Source organism: Pongo abelii, chromosome 2 (genome assembly GCF_028885655.2).
Source record: "Pongo abelii isolate AG06213 chromosome 2, NHGRI_mPonAbe1-v2.0_pri, whole genome shotgun sequence".
Lineage (NCBI taxonomy): Eukaryota > Metazoa > Chordata > Mammalia > Primates > Hominidae > Pongo > Pongo abelii.
The window spans coordinates 117497092-117512272 of NC_085928.1; the positions used below are offsets into that span (position 1 = coordinate 117497092).

The 15181-nt window shown below is 42.5% G+C and overlaps 1 protein-coding gene across 5 annotated transcripts in view; it reads right to left on the reverse strand.

The window, feature by feature from the left end:
* MLH1 (mutL homolog 1) overlaps positions 1 to 15181 on the reverse strand; it is a 58104-nt gene that overhangs the window by 15866 nt on the left and 27057 nt on the right. For all 5 annotated transcript variants that reach the window (XM_024244317.3, XM_054552347.2, XM_063722144.1 and 2 more), the window contains exons 12-13: positions 10261 to 10631; positions 7250 to 7398 (exon numbers count right to left, since the gene is read on the reverse strand). In XM_024244317.3, the coding sequence (XP_024100085.2) occupies positions 7250 to 7398; positions 10261 to 10631 (520 nt within the window). The remainder of the gene's footprint in view (positions 1 to 7249; positions 7399 to 10260; positions 10632 to 15181) is intronic.

A 15181-nucleotide genomic window follows, 5' to 3' on the forward strand; every position in this document is an offset into this window, starting at 1 on the left:
TCTATCCAGACCACTAAAACTTTCTTTATTACAGCAATAAAGCTGTTTTGCTTTACCATTCATGTATAACTTGGCTAACTTGCACAAGAGGCCTAGCTTTCAACCTATCCTGGCTTTTAATATGCCTTTCTCATTAAGCTCTTCCTTTCAGTTTTTTTGTTTTGTTTTCTTGTTTGTTTGAGACGTAGTCTCACTCTGTTGCCCAGGCTGGAGTGCAATGGCATGATCTCAGCTCACTGCAACCTCCACCTCCTCGGTTCAGGTGATTCTCATGCCTCAGCCTCCTGAATAGCTAGGACTACAGGCATCCACCGCCAGGCCTGGCTAATTTTTGTATTTTTAATAAAGACGTGTTTCATCATGTTGGCCAGGCTGGTCTCGAACTCTTGACCTCAGGTGATCCACCTGCACTGGCCTCCCAAAGTGCTGGGATTACAGGCTTTTGAAAGGAATCTTTTTTTCTGAGCAGTAGGTCTCAACAATGGGCTTAAAATATTCAGTAAATCATGTTCTAAAAAGATGTGCTGTCATCTAGGTTTTGTTGTTCCATTTATAGAGCAGAGGCAGAGTAGAGTTAGCATAATTCTTAAGGGCCCTGGGATTTTTGGAATGGCAAATGAGCACAGGCTCATTTGTGAGCTCAAATGTGAGCCACTGCACCCAGCCTCTTCCTTTCACTTAAACACTTGTGGACACTGTGGGGTTATTAATTTGCCTAGTTTCCATATTATTGCGTCTCAAGGAATAAGGAGGCCTGAGGAGAGTGAGGAAGACATGCGAACACTCAGTCAGTGGAGGGGTCTGAGCACGCACATTTATTAATTAAGCTCACTGTCTTATGTGGGCATGGTTTATGCCCACATAAGACAGTGAGCTTAATGTTGCCCCAAACAATTACAATAGTAATGCCAAAGATCAGTGATCACAGATCACCATAACAGATATAGTAATAATGAAAAAGTTGCAAATATTGTGAGAATTACCAAAATTTGACAGAGACATTAAGTGAGCACATGCTGCCGTAAAAATGGCACCTATCGGACTTGCTCTATGAAGGTGCCAATCTATAACTAGTAAAAAATGTAGTATCTGTGAAAATCAATTCCAGGTGGGCTAGAGGCTTAAAGTATCAGTCTTTTAGGAAACAATCTAAGAGCGTATCTTTAATTATTGCAAAGTTAGGAAGGATTTCTTAAGCTAAAAAGCCAATCTGTAAAGAACAATTGATGAAATCTGCCTATATTAAATCTAAGAATTTCTGTTCCTAAAACAAGTATTCATTTTAAAAAGTTACTAGAGAATCCCTAAACTAGGGGAAGATATTTTCATGTAACTCATTACTATCTAGAATATATCAAAAACTCCAAAAATTAATTGGAAAAGACAAAAAAAGAGCCCATCAAATATTGGGTAAAAAACTTGAACAGGCACTTAACAGTTGAGGAAATATACTTATTTATTAATTGATTACTTATTTATTTAGTTATTGCTCTGTTGCCCAGGCTGGAGTGCAGTGGTACGATCTCGGCTCACTGCAACATCTATCTCCCGGGTTCAAGTAAGTCTTGTGCCTCAGCCTCCTGAGTAGCTGGGATTACGGGCATGTGATACCATACCCATCTAATTTTTGTATTTTTAGTAGAGATGGGGTTTTGCCATGTTGGCTGGGCTGGTCTTGAACTCCTGGCCTCAAGTGATCCGCCCACCTTGGCCTCCTAAAGTGCTGGGATTATAGGCATGAGCCAACGCGCCTGGCTGAAATACACTTAACTTTATTTCAACCAAGAAAATGCAAATAAAAACTACCATCAGATACTGTTTCACAATCACCAAACTGGTAAAAATCTGACAATATAATTGTTGGTGATAATATAAATCAATATGACCCCTCTGGAAAACAATCTGTCATTTTATGACCCAGCAATAACTCTCTTAAATATATGACCTAGAGCTTCTCATCCAGTATGCCAGGCCACCGATCAACTCATATGAGGCTGGGAAGCAGGGTGGCACGTGGGGACACAGGGACTGAGGCCATTTGAGTCCTCCAACTGTCCTTCAACAGAAGAATGAATTAACTGTATATTCATGAAGCAGAATCTATATTATACAGAAAAGGTAAACCAGAGCTGTATGTAACAAGATGGATGAATCTTAGGAATATATGTGTAGTTATATATAAATTGCAGAAAAATTAAACTTACAGTGTAATTCTACTTTTATGAAATCTAAAGCTTGCAAAAGTAAACAAATTTTTAGGAATACAAATATAGGTAAAAAAAAAACTATAATAAAAAAAGGAAATAATAATCCCAAAATTTAGAATAGTAATCACCTCTAAGGAAGAAGGGAAAGGAATGGCACAGGGGAGCAGCACATAAGAGCCTCAAAGGTGATCCTATTTTTTAGGCAGATGCTATTCTCACAAGTGTTCATGTTTTTCTGTAGATGCTACGTATATTTTATAAATATGATTTTTAAATTTACCAACGTATATGTTTATGTGTGTTATGCACATATATATACTTGTGCATACATCTATGTGTGTGTATATGTTATCTTTTTTTTCATGAAATAAGTAAAAATATCACCAGCAAAAAGGAAGAGTGGGGACCAGAGAGGTTGGAGAAAACAGGGCATGGGTCATAGCACAGCAATAAGCCTATACATTATGTTTTTACTATACTTTTTTTTAAGCTTTGGCACCACAAGTGAATTCTCATACTATTATAGAAGTTCTGCAATACTATCACCCACTCCATAAAAAGAGGTTTATTTTCTTCATTTTTAGAATAAGTATTCCTCTCTGTTCCCACTGGAACCTCAATGTCTCTACAGGATGTTCTGCGTAGGCGGAAAATGATTATTTTAAAAGCCGGAGAACATCAAATAATACTAACAATGAGGCACTGGAGGAAAGGGAGAGCAGTGTAATCCACTAAAACGTCAGAGATTTTCCACACAGAATGTTCATGGACTGCTCTGACGCATCCAGAGCTACTGAAGCGCAGCCCTGCCAGCAGGACGGGGAAGGGAGGCAGCAGCACCAAGCACAGGGCTTTTCTTCATTGGGCATTGTGAAGCTTCTTGGACCTCTTCACAGCCTCTTATCAGGACTTAAACAACTTGCATTTCGTCCCTAACCTAAATATGCCCATAGTGCTGTCTGTAGGCATTTCCCTGCCAAAATCGGACAAAATCCGTCTGTGCTTCAAAGCCAAATCACATATCTGAGTTCATAGCCGAGGCCTTGAGTCTCAGCATCTTTTTCTGCAGCAAGGGAAACCAAACCTGAAGAAAGGGCAACCAGTCCTCTAGTTCCTAAAGCTCACTTGCAAGGGTAAACACCCCCATCCCTTGCGGGCTGTCTTCCAGTGGCCACTGTATGCCAGTGCCTTTGCTGCTACCAGAGATAATCAAGACACCCTTCCATCCCTCTCAGGAGATCTCACCCTGGCTTTCTGCTGAACTGGCCTCATATCTCTATTAGAGGATTTCTTTCATTCTACCTAAACAATTCCCATACAACACCATGGTGTTCTTTAAGGCAGGGGTCATAGTTTATCCATTTCACTTCCTACTTCTGAGCTTGGCACAGTACACTTTTTACAGGGAAGATACTTGACAAATGTTCACTGAACTGATTTCTTGTTCCAAAAAAAACCTGTCACCTAGTGACAAACCATGGATATATACATTCAGACCCAGGACTGTTCACCAAAGAGCAAGAAAATGAAATTAAGTGTGGATATCTGGAGGCAAAAAACGTTAAGGGTATTTTCACTTTAAATGGTAGCAAATAGCTTATGACATTTCTTAACCCCATTAATTAACAGATCAAAATTATGGGACTAGCAGTAAGTAAATTCAGTCATTACTAATCCCTCAGATGAGCTTTATTCCATAGAATGCTTGCCTGGATACTAGAACCTGTCAAAATTAACCTTACTTTTTAACTGAAAGTGTGTCCACCATGGATGGGTAAATCCCTAGACTCAAGAGAACTGTCTAACTGAATGTTCAACTTTGATATCCCTTTAAAATTAAGATTCTAGGGCTTCACCTCCCAGGCTGCTCCTCTCAATCACTGACTCGCTCCCTTAGCAAATATCTACTGAGTACACATGCCAGGCACTCTGCTCAGCACCAAGGACGAGGCAGTGAGCTCCACAGACATGATCCCTGCACAGACAACACACTGATCAAATAATCATACAGGTGCAACTAAGAAAGCTGTTACAAGGAATGTATCTCTTAACTTCTTTCATGGCCTGGGGAACTTCATCAGGGAGTAGCCAGCCTGTTGGTCTGTTAAGGTTAGTGGTCTTCCTCACCAAATCTGAGCCTCAGTCAAATCCCTATACAGCATTCAACTCGAGAATCAGCTTCTCCCAGGCTGGGGCTTTGGATGTTAACCAGATACCAGCGGGTAGGGGCTCATGGCAGAGGTCCCTCCCCTTGAACAGTGCCTTACAGATTATAAAGCACACACACAGTATCTTAAGTGTTCATCACCACAGCCCAGTAAGGGCTGCAGTGAAGCACATTTTACAAAAGCACGAAAATCATGCCCAAAACGGTGAACAAATTTCTGTCTGGCCTCTGAATGGTGTAGGTGGTGGGAGCTTCAGAGGAGTTCTGGCTCCAAAGCAAGAGCACATTCCATTCCCCACAGCACAGATGACTCCGTCTGTAAGACCCTACACCAGCACGTTTGAAAACACCAGCCTCAGTCGATGGAATCAGAATTACATGGCATGCTTGTCCTGCACGGGCTGTTGACCTGGTTATGCATCTAGCCTTCCTGCATGAAGGCCACAGCCAGTAGCAACCCACCGCCAACAAGGCATGAACCTGGGCCTGTTTTTGATTGTGGGGATGTTGCAATTAGTCTGTCCTCTCCATTTTCCATTCCATTTTCCTCATCTTTAAAATAGAGAAAACGGCATCTGCTCTGCCTCACTCACAAAACTATTCTATAATTAAGTGAGATACTGTGTAGGAATACACAATTTTAAATCATTTAGATTTATCATTTTAGCCTCAGCAAGACTCCAAAGCTGACCAAACTTGAGGCAGGTTAGTTTTGTTAATACACTGCACTGAAAACAGTTTGATACTATTCAGAAAGTTATTGACATTGTAACTTTCAACAGCCTGCTATACATGAGGGAGACAAACCCTTAAAGAAAACTCATAAATTCCAAACTGAGGGAGTCTGTCCATCAAAACCACTGTGAGGAAGACTGCTAAATGCATCAAGTAACAGTTCACCTTTATTTAAAAGCATTTTAAAAGTTCCTAGCTTGAAAGCTAACAATGATGGAAGGGAAGAGCAACTGGAGCAAATCATGGAAATAAAAACCAGAAGCCAATTGGCAGCCACTTCTATAGCTAGCAAAACCTCAGTCACAGGAAGCTTGTACCCTGCCCAAAGGGAGAAACGACCTGTGGGTCTTTTCCTACGTGTAAACAAAGGCCCAAAATGCTAAGAAAAGGGAACAAATGTAGAAAGCCAAGTTGAAGCCTTCCTGAATTTGCTTAGACAAATGGTGACTGAGACCGACAAAATTAAAGAAGCCACTAAATCAAAAGCAGATGGTTGTTTTTTGTTTTTTGTTTTTCCTTTTGAGATGGAGTCTCGCTCTGTCGCCCAGGCTGGAGTGCAGTGCCGCAATCTCGACTCAGTGCAAACTCTGCCTCCCGGGTTCATGTCATTCTCCTGCCTCAGCCTCCCAAGTAGCTGGGACTATAGGCATCCGCCACCCCGCCCAGCTAATTTTTTGTATTTTTAGTAGAGACAGCGTTTCACTGTGTTAGCCAGGATGATCTCGACTCATGATCCGCCCGCCTTGGCCTCCCAAAGTGCTGGGATTACAGGGGTGAACCACTGAGCCCGGCCAAGAAGCAGCTGCTTTAAAAGGTTAGGGACTAGTGGGAAAGGCACAGAATTGCTCCTTGGCTACTCATATCTTTTAAAAATTAAACCAGATTGTCGTATTTTAAGATACACTTTGTAACAGTTTTGAAATTTGACTACTTTAATTAAGAAATGTGTAATAGGCCAGGTGTGGTGGCTCACACCTGTAATCCCAGCACTTTGGAAGACAGAGGTGAATGCCTAGGAGTTCAAGACCAGCCTGGGAAACATGGCAAAATCCCATCTCTAAAAAAAGAAAAATTAGCTGGGCATGATGGCACATGCCTGTAATTATAGCTACTCAGGAAGCTGAGGTGGGAGGATCACCTAAGCCCAGGGAGGCTGAGGCTGCAGTGGGCCATGATTGCACCACCACACTCCAGCTGGGTGACAAAGTGAGACCCTGTGTCAAAAAAAAAAAAAAAAAAAAAGTATAATAGATGAAAAATAGAAAGGTCACTGCTAAATTCTCAAGTACAGAGCTGCCTACTGGAACCCTGGACAATGATGTCTACACTTAGACCATTACTCATAGTCTCACTCATAAAGTGGGGTCAGGATTGTTGTTTGGACCAGTTCACTGTTATATACCTCAGTCCCTGAGTCAGTTCATCCCTTGGAGGTGACTAGCCTCACCTTTTAATTCCTAAAACCATTATTTTAGTTTTGAAGTAACAGGGATCAAGAATAGTTCTATACTCAGGTATTCTCAAAAGCTATTTCTGACATAGATGATAATGATTTACCACTTTGTCTTCACAATATAGAAGTGTCAATTCCTTGCTCTGTAACAAGTGTTATTATTTATATTTTATCTCTAATCAGCACAATGATCTTTAAGGGTAAAATTAATTTAATTTATAGGTAAGAAAGAACTTAGGCATAGAAAGGTTAGGTCAGGAGTCTAAGGTCACACAAGAGAGGTGGTAGTGCCAGGATTTGAGCTCATGGCTACCTCCCAAGCCTGTGCACTTTCAGCAACAGGACATGCCATTCAGTACACAAGATAAGAATTTTGCTGACTATTACACTGCTGTTAGCTAAGACAGAAACAAACTGAAAATTGGTGAAATGACTGATTTACTCTGACTCCTATAGTTTAACAAGAATACCAATTAATGCTAATTAAAATAAGCAGAGATTATTTTTCTCCCTTTTCTCCCAATCAAAAATTGTCTTTAAGCTGATGCTATTGTGGGTTAGTAAAGGAAGAGGAGCTTGCCCAGCAAAACTGTAGTGGCCACTCTGACAACTGACTGCTTTCTCCATTTCCAAAACCTTGGCAGTTGAGGCCCTATGCATCCCATGCAGGCCGCAGCGTTTACGTACCCTCATGTCCCCGTTCATTAATTTCTTCCTGGAGACTCAAAACACTAGTGAGGTTAATGATCCTTCTCCGCGGGGTACAAGCTGCAGTCATTTCCTTTCGGGAATCATCTTCCACCATTTCCACATCAGAATCTTCCCGATGTCTCTTTCTGCAATGAAGAAAAGGAAGTGCAGATCATTATTATTCTTGTTTTTAAACTTACCCAAATTTTGTGGGTTGCATTTTGGAGAAGCAAGCAACTTCTCTGTGCTGGTTCTACAGAGCTGTGGATGAACCCCTGTGCTGACAGAAGGCCAACAAGATCAGTCTGTTCTCTGGTAGACTGCTTATTTGACAACCCTCAGATCCCAGCAGCTGGCCACACAGCCAATGTAGCAGGACTCTGGAGTATAGCTTCATCCCGTAGAGCTGCAGCGCCTTGAGCAAGTGAGCTGAATTTGTCAAGTCTCATTCATTCATTCCTCCATTTATCCATCCATCAGACACTGCTATATACTAACTACATCCAGCAATGAACAAAACAGATAAGGTATCTGCCCTCACAATGCTTACTTCCTTTTTTTTTTTTTTTTTTTTTTTGAGAGAGAGTCTCACTATGTCTTCCAGGCTGGAGTGCTGTGGTGTGATCTCAGCTCACTGCAGCCTCTGCCTCCCAGGTTCAAGCGAGTCTCATGTCTCAGCCTCCTGAGTAGCTGGGATTACAGGCGCGAGCCACCACACCCAGCTATTTTTCGTATTTTTAGTAGAGACGGGGTTTCACCATGTTGGCCAGGCTGGTCTCGAACTCCTGACCTCAGGTGATCCGCCCGCCTCTGCCCCACAAAGTGCTGGGATTACAGGTGTGAGCCACAGTGCCCGATCCACAATGCTTACTTTCTAGTGGGAGAGTCAAACAGCAACAGAAAAGAGATCATTTTAAGTATCAATAAACACAATGAAGAAAATAAAACAAGGTAGCATAATGGAATGATGGGGAAATGAGAGGAGAAAGAACTTCAGACTCAATGGACAAAGAAGGCCTCTGGCAAGAGGTGACTTGCTGGTCTCATACTCCTAACCTCAGGTGATCCATCTGCCTTGGCCTCCCGGAGTGCTGGCATTATAGATGTAAGGCACCACACCAAGCCAAGAGGTAACCAGGGGGTTCCCAGGCTGAGAGAACAGCAAGAGCAAAAGGGTAAAAAGCTCAGTCAGTTCAGATCAGCCACAAGAGCTGTATGGCCAAATCACCACGTGGGAGAAGGAAAGTGGAGGGTTGGAGCAAGGGTAGGGTGAGGGATTTAAGTTTTATCCCAAGAGCAAAGGAAACCACTGAAACATTCTCAGCAGAAAAGTGATACCACTTGATTTTGGGCTTAAAAATATTTGACTACTCTGTGGTAAATATCACTTAGTTCTGCAAGTGATAAACAAATGTAATACTTTCCCTGCAGGGATAAGAGCATTAAATGAGATAACGTATGCAAAGTATCTGGCACACCGTAGATGCTCCATAAATATTAGCTTCCTTTATTATTCCCTGGAAAAAAATCTTTTTTTTTTTTTTTTAGAGACAGAATGTCACTCTGTCAGCCAGGCTGGAGTGCAGTGGCGTGATCATGGCTCACTGCAGCCTCAACCTCCTGGGCTCAAGTGATCCTTCCACCTGAGCCTCCGGAGTAGCTGAGACTACAGGCATTTGCCACCATGCCTGGCTAGTGTGTGTGTGTGTGTGTGTGTGTGTGTGTGTGTGTGTGTGTGTGTGTGTGTGTGTGTGTGTGTGTGTGTGTGTGTGTGTGTGTGTGTGTGTGTGTGTGTGTGTGTGTGTGTGTGTGTGTGTGTGTGTGTGTGTGTGTAACTCCTAGACTCAAGTGACCCTTCCACCTTGGCCTCTCGAAGTGCTGGGATTACAGGCCAATGCGCCCGGCTGGAAAAAATTCTTAGAAGTCATCTTGCTAGGCTGACTCAGAAATGAGCAAACTGAAGTAATGTGTCCCAGTTCACATGGCTAATTAGTGCCACGATAGTGCATGTGCAGCCTTGGGCAAATTCCTTCACCTTGAGCTCCAGGTTTCATATAAGTACACATGAAATAAAGAATATCTACCTTAGAGATTTCAGTGAGGTAATGTCTTAGAGTACCTGCAGAGTGTACACTGGAAGTGCTCAAAATTAAATGACAATCTTTATTATTATTATTATTCCTGCTCCTTTTCTCCAGCTTTCTTTCACCACTAGCTCACGTACTTCAGGGATTTTGGGGGTTTTTGTTTGTTCGTTTGTTTTGAGACGGAGTTTCGCTCTTGTTGCCCAGGCTGGAGTGCAATGGCACGATCTTGGCTCACTGCAACCTCCGCCTCCCAGGTTCAAGTCATTCTCCTGTCTCAGCCTCCCAAGTAGCAGGGATTACAGGCATGCGCCACCACGTCTGACTAATTTTGTATTTTTAGTAGAGATGGGGTTTCACCATGTTGGTCAGGCTGGTCTCGAACTCTTGATTTCAGGTAATCCACCTGCCTCAGCCTCCCAAAGTGCTGGGATTATAGGTGTGAGCCACAGCACCCGGCCAGGGAGTTTTATAAATTAGATTCAGAACGTGTGTTTTCTTCTGAAAAAAGTGAAAGCACCTTTAAGTAGGATGAAAAATAATCCTCCAGATATGTTAGGCTTCTCTCTCTAGCCATTTCTGGTGTTGAGGCTCTATCAAAATTCTTTACTAAAAATAAAAGATAAACCTGCTTTTTTTTCTGGTGTGTGTGTTTATTCAATTGAACAACTCCTCTACATTCTGAAGTGTTTTTAACTCATGCTTGGTACTGTGGACATTTATTTCAAAGAACACTATGGTGGGTGACTCTCAAGTTATGGTCAAAGGCAGACAGTGGACAAGGCCACAGCACCATTCCAGCACCATTCCAGAGGGCAAGTCAGGCAAAGAGAAGATGCAAGTGATTCATGAAAAGCCAAAGTTAGAAGGCAGTTTTATTACAGAATAAAAGAGGTAGGCTGTACTTTTCCCAAAAGGCCATACCTGGGGTTGCTGGAAGTGGGTCCTCTCTTCTCTGACATTTCTGAAGTCTCCTTTGTTGTATCCCCCTCCAAGCTCTGATTTTTGGCAGCCATTTCAGCAGGGGCTGGGAGTTCAAGCATCTCCTCATCTTGCTGCCTAGCCCTGCCACTAGAAATATCTGTCTTATCCTCTGTGACAATGGCCTCGGGCTGACTGGACAGGGGTTTGCTCAGAGGCTGCAGAAATGCATCAAGCTTCTGTTCCCGGGAATCTGTACGAACCATCTGGTGGGCATAGACCTTATCACTACTTCCAGAAGTAGAAGAGGAGGTCAGACTTGTTGTGGATTTAACCATCTCCCCAGAGGGGCCAGCAAGTCCTGGTAGCAAAGTCTGTATAAAAAAAAAAAAAAAAAAAAAATATATATATATATATACACACACACATATATATAGTGGAGAGACTCAGAATAAGAAGTATAGATATACAGGTCCCCAAAGGGAGCAGTACTAAGAAAGAAGCTAGTATGAGGTATAATTATCATTGTTATAGAAACAATTCTGCCCAAAATTTGAAGTATAAAAGGTTTACAGGTATAAAATTCCAGAATTAAGTAAAATCCTTACAATCTTAAAATTATCTTGAAATGGAAGTATCAGTGTAAAATTTTCATATTTTTGTCTTGGGGAGGTGCTGCCAGAAGAAGACTTTTTTTTTATTATGGTAAAATATATACAAAATTTACCATTTTAACCATTTTTAAATGAGAGCTCAGTGGCATTTACATTGTTGCGCAACCATCACCACCAGCTATCTCTAGAACTTTTTCATCTTCCCCAAACTGAAACTCTGTGCCCATTAAACAATTTCTCACTTCCCCTTCCTCCCAGCTCCTGGCAACAACCATTCAACTGTCCATTTTTAAATATACATATTTCCTAGCTCTGACCACTGGAAAGGCCTAAAAGTAATGACTACTCAGTAGCAATGAGGACTCCCAGATCCCAGATTATAGTCTCTAAATACCATTTCCCACTAAAATGAACTAGAGCTCCTTGGAGAAAAGGCCTATTCCAGGGCTTGGGCTGGGAAAGTATAAAATGTGCCTGCAACATCTTGTCTTGTCAGAAACAAGGAAATTATCAAGACTAATGGAATTCGGTCAAAAGGTAGAGGGCCCTAGCTCCAAGGGCTTGCTTCCATGGGACTAAGACGGGATAATTTGAGCACCAAAAAGAAAAATGACTACAATTGATTAAAATATGTTGCTCTGTTAACAGCTATGACAAAATACTGAAAGAGCAAAAAACTGAAAGTGAGGAGGGAGGAGATGGAGAGGGAGGGAATAAGAGAGGGAGAAAGAGAAGGGAAAATGTAATTAAACACCACTGGAAATTACCAGGACACCATTCATTCCTTCGAAAATTGATAGCTAGAGGGATATAATTCAGCATTTGGTCTTACTTTCTAGTAAGAACTGTACTTCAGGACAACCAAATAGCTATTAACAAGGGAAAGTTCTTCTACACCAAAGAATTACAGTCAATACAGAAGAAATGATAAAATCAGAAAATCCTAATCTTGCAATCTAATGAAATAACTGATTCAGGTAATGGTCATCAACGAAAGGTGAAACCATTAAGCTACATGTTGATGGATAAGTTTACAATGAGGGAATCAGGCTGTCACCAGCTGAACCCACTTATGAATCTTATCACCAGAATGATATAACAAGACATTATGCTCCTCTTGCTGGGGTATAATAAGTACAGGACCAATGGAAACAAAAGGTACGGTGACTTTTCTAACTTCAAAGAGTCTTAAAAGATTTTTAAGAGTAGTTATGGTAACTTCTGCTTCCCAAAACCCACCAGTAAATTAAAAAAATATATATATACACACACATATACACTTAATATACATAAGTATATATATACACTTAATATTTATTTAATATGTATTTATTTTTGTCCAAGGTTCCCAGCTCATAACTCCCATAGTCCTGTTATCGTCTTCTGTTATAATGTTGGGGTGCTTTAGGCCTCAGAAGGTCTCAGGAAACAGAATTTCTCTTACCTTCTCCTGCTTTCCTTTCACTTGCCCAAGGCAGGACTCTAATCTGATTGTGGGTCATAAGACCCTCATTCCATAGGGGTCCTGCCCCATATCCTGGAGGAAAGAATGGCCACAGAGAGGCCAAGAAGAATCTGAACAAACAGGCCTTACTGAATTTAGACCCCTTTATGTCCAATCATATTTCGACACAGTTGTCCATGTTTCAATCATGCCTGCCTAACGATGTCTCCATAAAAGGCCCAAGAAGACAAGAGTTTGCAGGCTTCCGGAGAGCTGAACATGTCGAAGCTGACAGGAAAATGAACAAGAACTCATCCATGTGCTAGGAGCCAAGTATATGGGGACAGAAGCTCCTGCGCTCCAGACCCTTCCAGATCTAGCCCTGTGTATCTCTTTATTTGGCTATTTATTGGTATCTTTTTAAATCTTTGTAATAAATCCAGAAAACTAAGTGTTTCCCTGAGTTCTACGAGCCACTCCAGCAAATTAATCGAAAATAAAGTGGGGGGTTGTGGGAACCCCAACTTGAAACTGGTCAGAACTTCTAGAGTCCTGGACTTGTGACTGGTGTCTGAAGCAGGAGACTGGGGGGCAGTCTAGGGGACTGCACCCTCAACCTGTGGGATCTAATGCTATCTCCAAGTAGACAGTGTTGGAATTAAATTGGAGGAGACCAGCTGCTGTCCACTGTGGAACCGACTGCTTGTTTAGTGTGTGGGGAGAAACCCCCACACAAGTGGTTATAGAAATCTTCTGAGTTGATTGTTGTTATGGTGAAAGATTGGAGGAAAAACACAGCAACCAAATATGATGAGTGGAAACCCCAGGGTTCCTGATTTCCATACCAAATGCATTCACTGCAAACCAGGGCTTCTGATGTACTGGCCATGATCAGTGGAGCACAAGGCACAATCTGAGAAGCAGAAAGATGGTGGTTCCCCGGGCCAAAAAGTCAGGAGCCAGTGTGACCTGCTGGTGGCAGGGAGAGACGGTATCCTGATAACCCTATGAAAACAGGGAGCAGTAAGGAGCCCACCAAGCTGGTGTCATGCACCAATGGACAAGGGCAGGCCCTCTGATCCTTCTGAAAACACACTGGTCAGGACTTAAGCAGAGTTCCACAGGAAAAAAAATGTAATCTAACGAAATGAATCTGACTAACCCAGGATAAGACAAGGAGGCATGCTGAGAGGTTCTTCTCCCCATGGAGCCACAGACTCTATGATCTCTGGCCAACCCCTTGGACCTCAACTGGGACAGAGCAAATGGCAATCACTCTGGGCTAGGCAATGTGCTCTCCATCTTCATTTCACACTTTGGGCCTTTCTTCCCACTCCCCACCAGCCAAACCATTTCCAGGTCCTGGCAATTCTACATGCTCAACTATTAGTGAATGGGGCTACTTCCTGTGTCTCAAGTCCCTCACCACTTCTCCCAAATCATTGTAGGCTTCCATCTTGCTCCTCTCCAATCCATTCTGATATTGCAACCAGGGAGCTCTTCATAAAATGCAAATAAGATCTCATCCATTCCCACCAAATTGAAATCTAAACTCTTTAATATCCTGATGAAAACCTATTTGGCCTGAATTCTGCAGCCTCAACTCCATCACTGCCGCTTGCCCTAACAGATCCATACTCAGACCTCAGCATAGCTTAACCCCAGCTGCACATGACAGTTCCTGGGGAGGGTTTTAAAGAATCCTGATGCCCAGACCCCACCACCCAAGAATGATTTATTGTTTTAGGGAGGGCCCAGACACTGGAATTTTCTAAAAGTTTCCCAGGTAATTCTAATGGCAGCCAGGGTAGAGAACACTGGACCCACTGCACTCAACTTTCAGATCCTCAAACACATATTCTCTTGCGCCTCCAGGCCTTTATCCTTGCCATTTCCTCTGCCAGAAACACTCTTTTCATTCCCCCTCCCCTTTGGCCCAGCAAATTCCTATTTAGCCTTTGGGTCCCAGCCTCCATGTCTCTTCCCTCCCTTTCCTAAATGCCAAAGTCCAGGACAAAGGCCCCTGCTATATTCTCCCGAGTCTGTTTTTCTCTCCCATGGGATATATTCTCTAGCAGATCATGAGCGCTTCTGTGGAAGGCAGCAACATCTATGCTGCATCCCAGGGCACCCAACACAGTGTGTGTCTCAGATAGGAGTCTCAACGCACATGTGCGGAGGGAGGCAGAATAAAAGGATCAGTAAAGGGGCACTGAGCTTAAGTGAGCAATGGGAACAGATATCAAATCAACTAACAGTTACTGGGCATTTCCTGTGTATCATAGTGCTCCAAGAGCCTTACCCACGCTAGACACGTTAACCCACTGGAGGCATGTGTGGCCTCATCTTATCCATGGGCACTATAAGGCATAGAGACTTATGGCCTCTATAAGACCCAGGGCTCATGTTGGTACCAGGAGTCAATCAATAACGGAGGAACAAGGGTTGGTTTCCAGACATAACTTCTTCCTCCCACCTGCCACATATCCCTTTCAGGTCTCACCAGTAGGAACCTTTCTCTCTGCATCAACAATCTCCAGATGTGTGGGTTCCAAGGCTGGTGGGGCTGCCCTAGCTAGGTTTAATCTCACCACTTAGTGCCCATGCCACCTCCATCTAGATTCTTTCCAGGTAGGTAACTGTCAGTGTCCTTCTGAGAAGCATTCACCTGCTTGGGAATTTTAAGTTTTCTGTGAAGTAGGGTCTCACAGTTCCAGTTTCTGCTTCTAGGATCCAGCATAATTTAATGGAGAAAATATTTATATTCCTATTTTGTAGTTTCAGTGTGCTTATGATGAACATCTTCACCATGATTAAAGGGCTGCCCACAATCATATCATCTCAGGACCAGGAGTATATTGGAGAA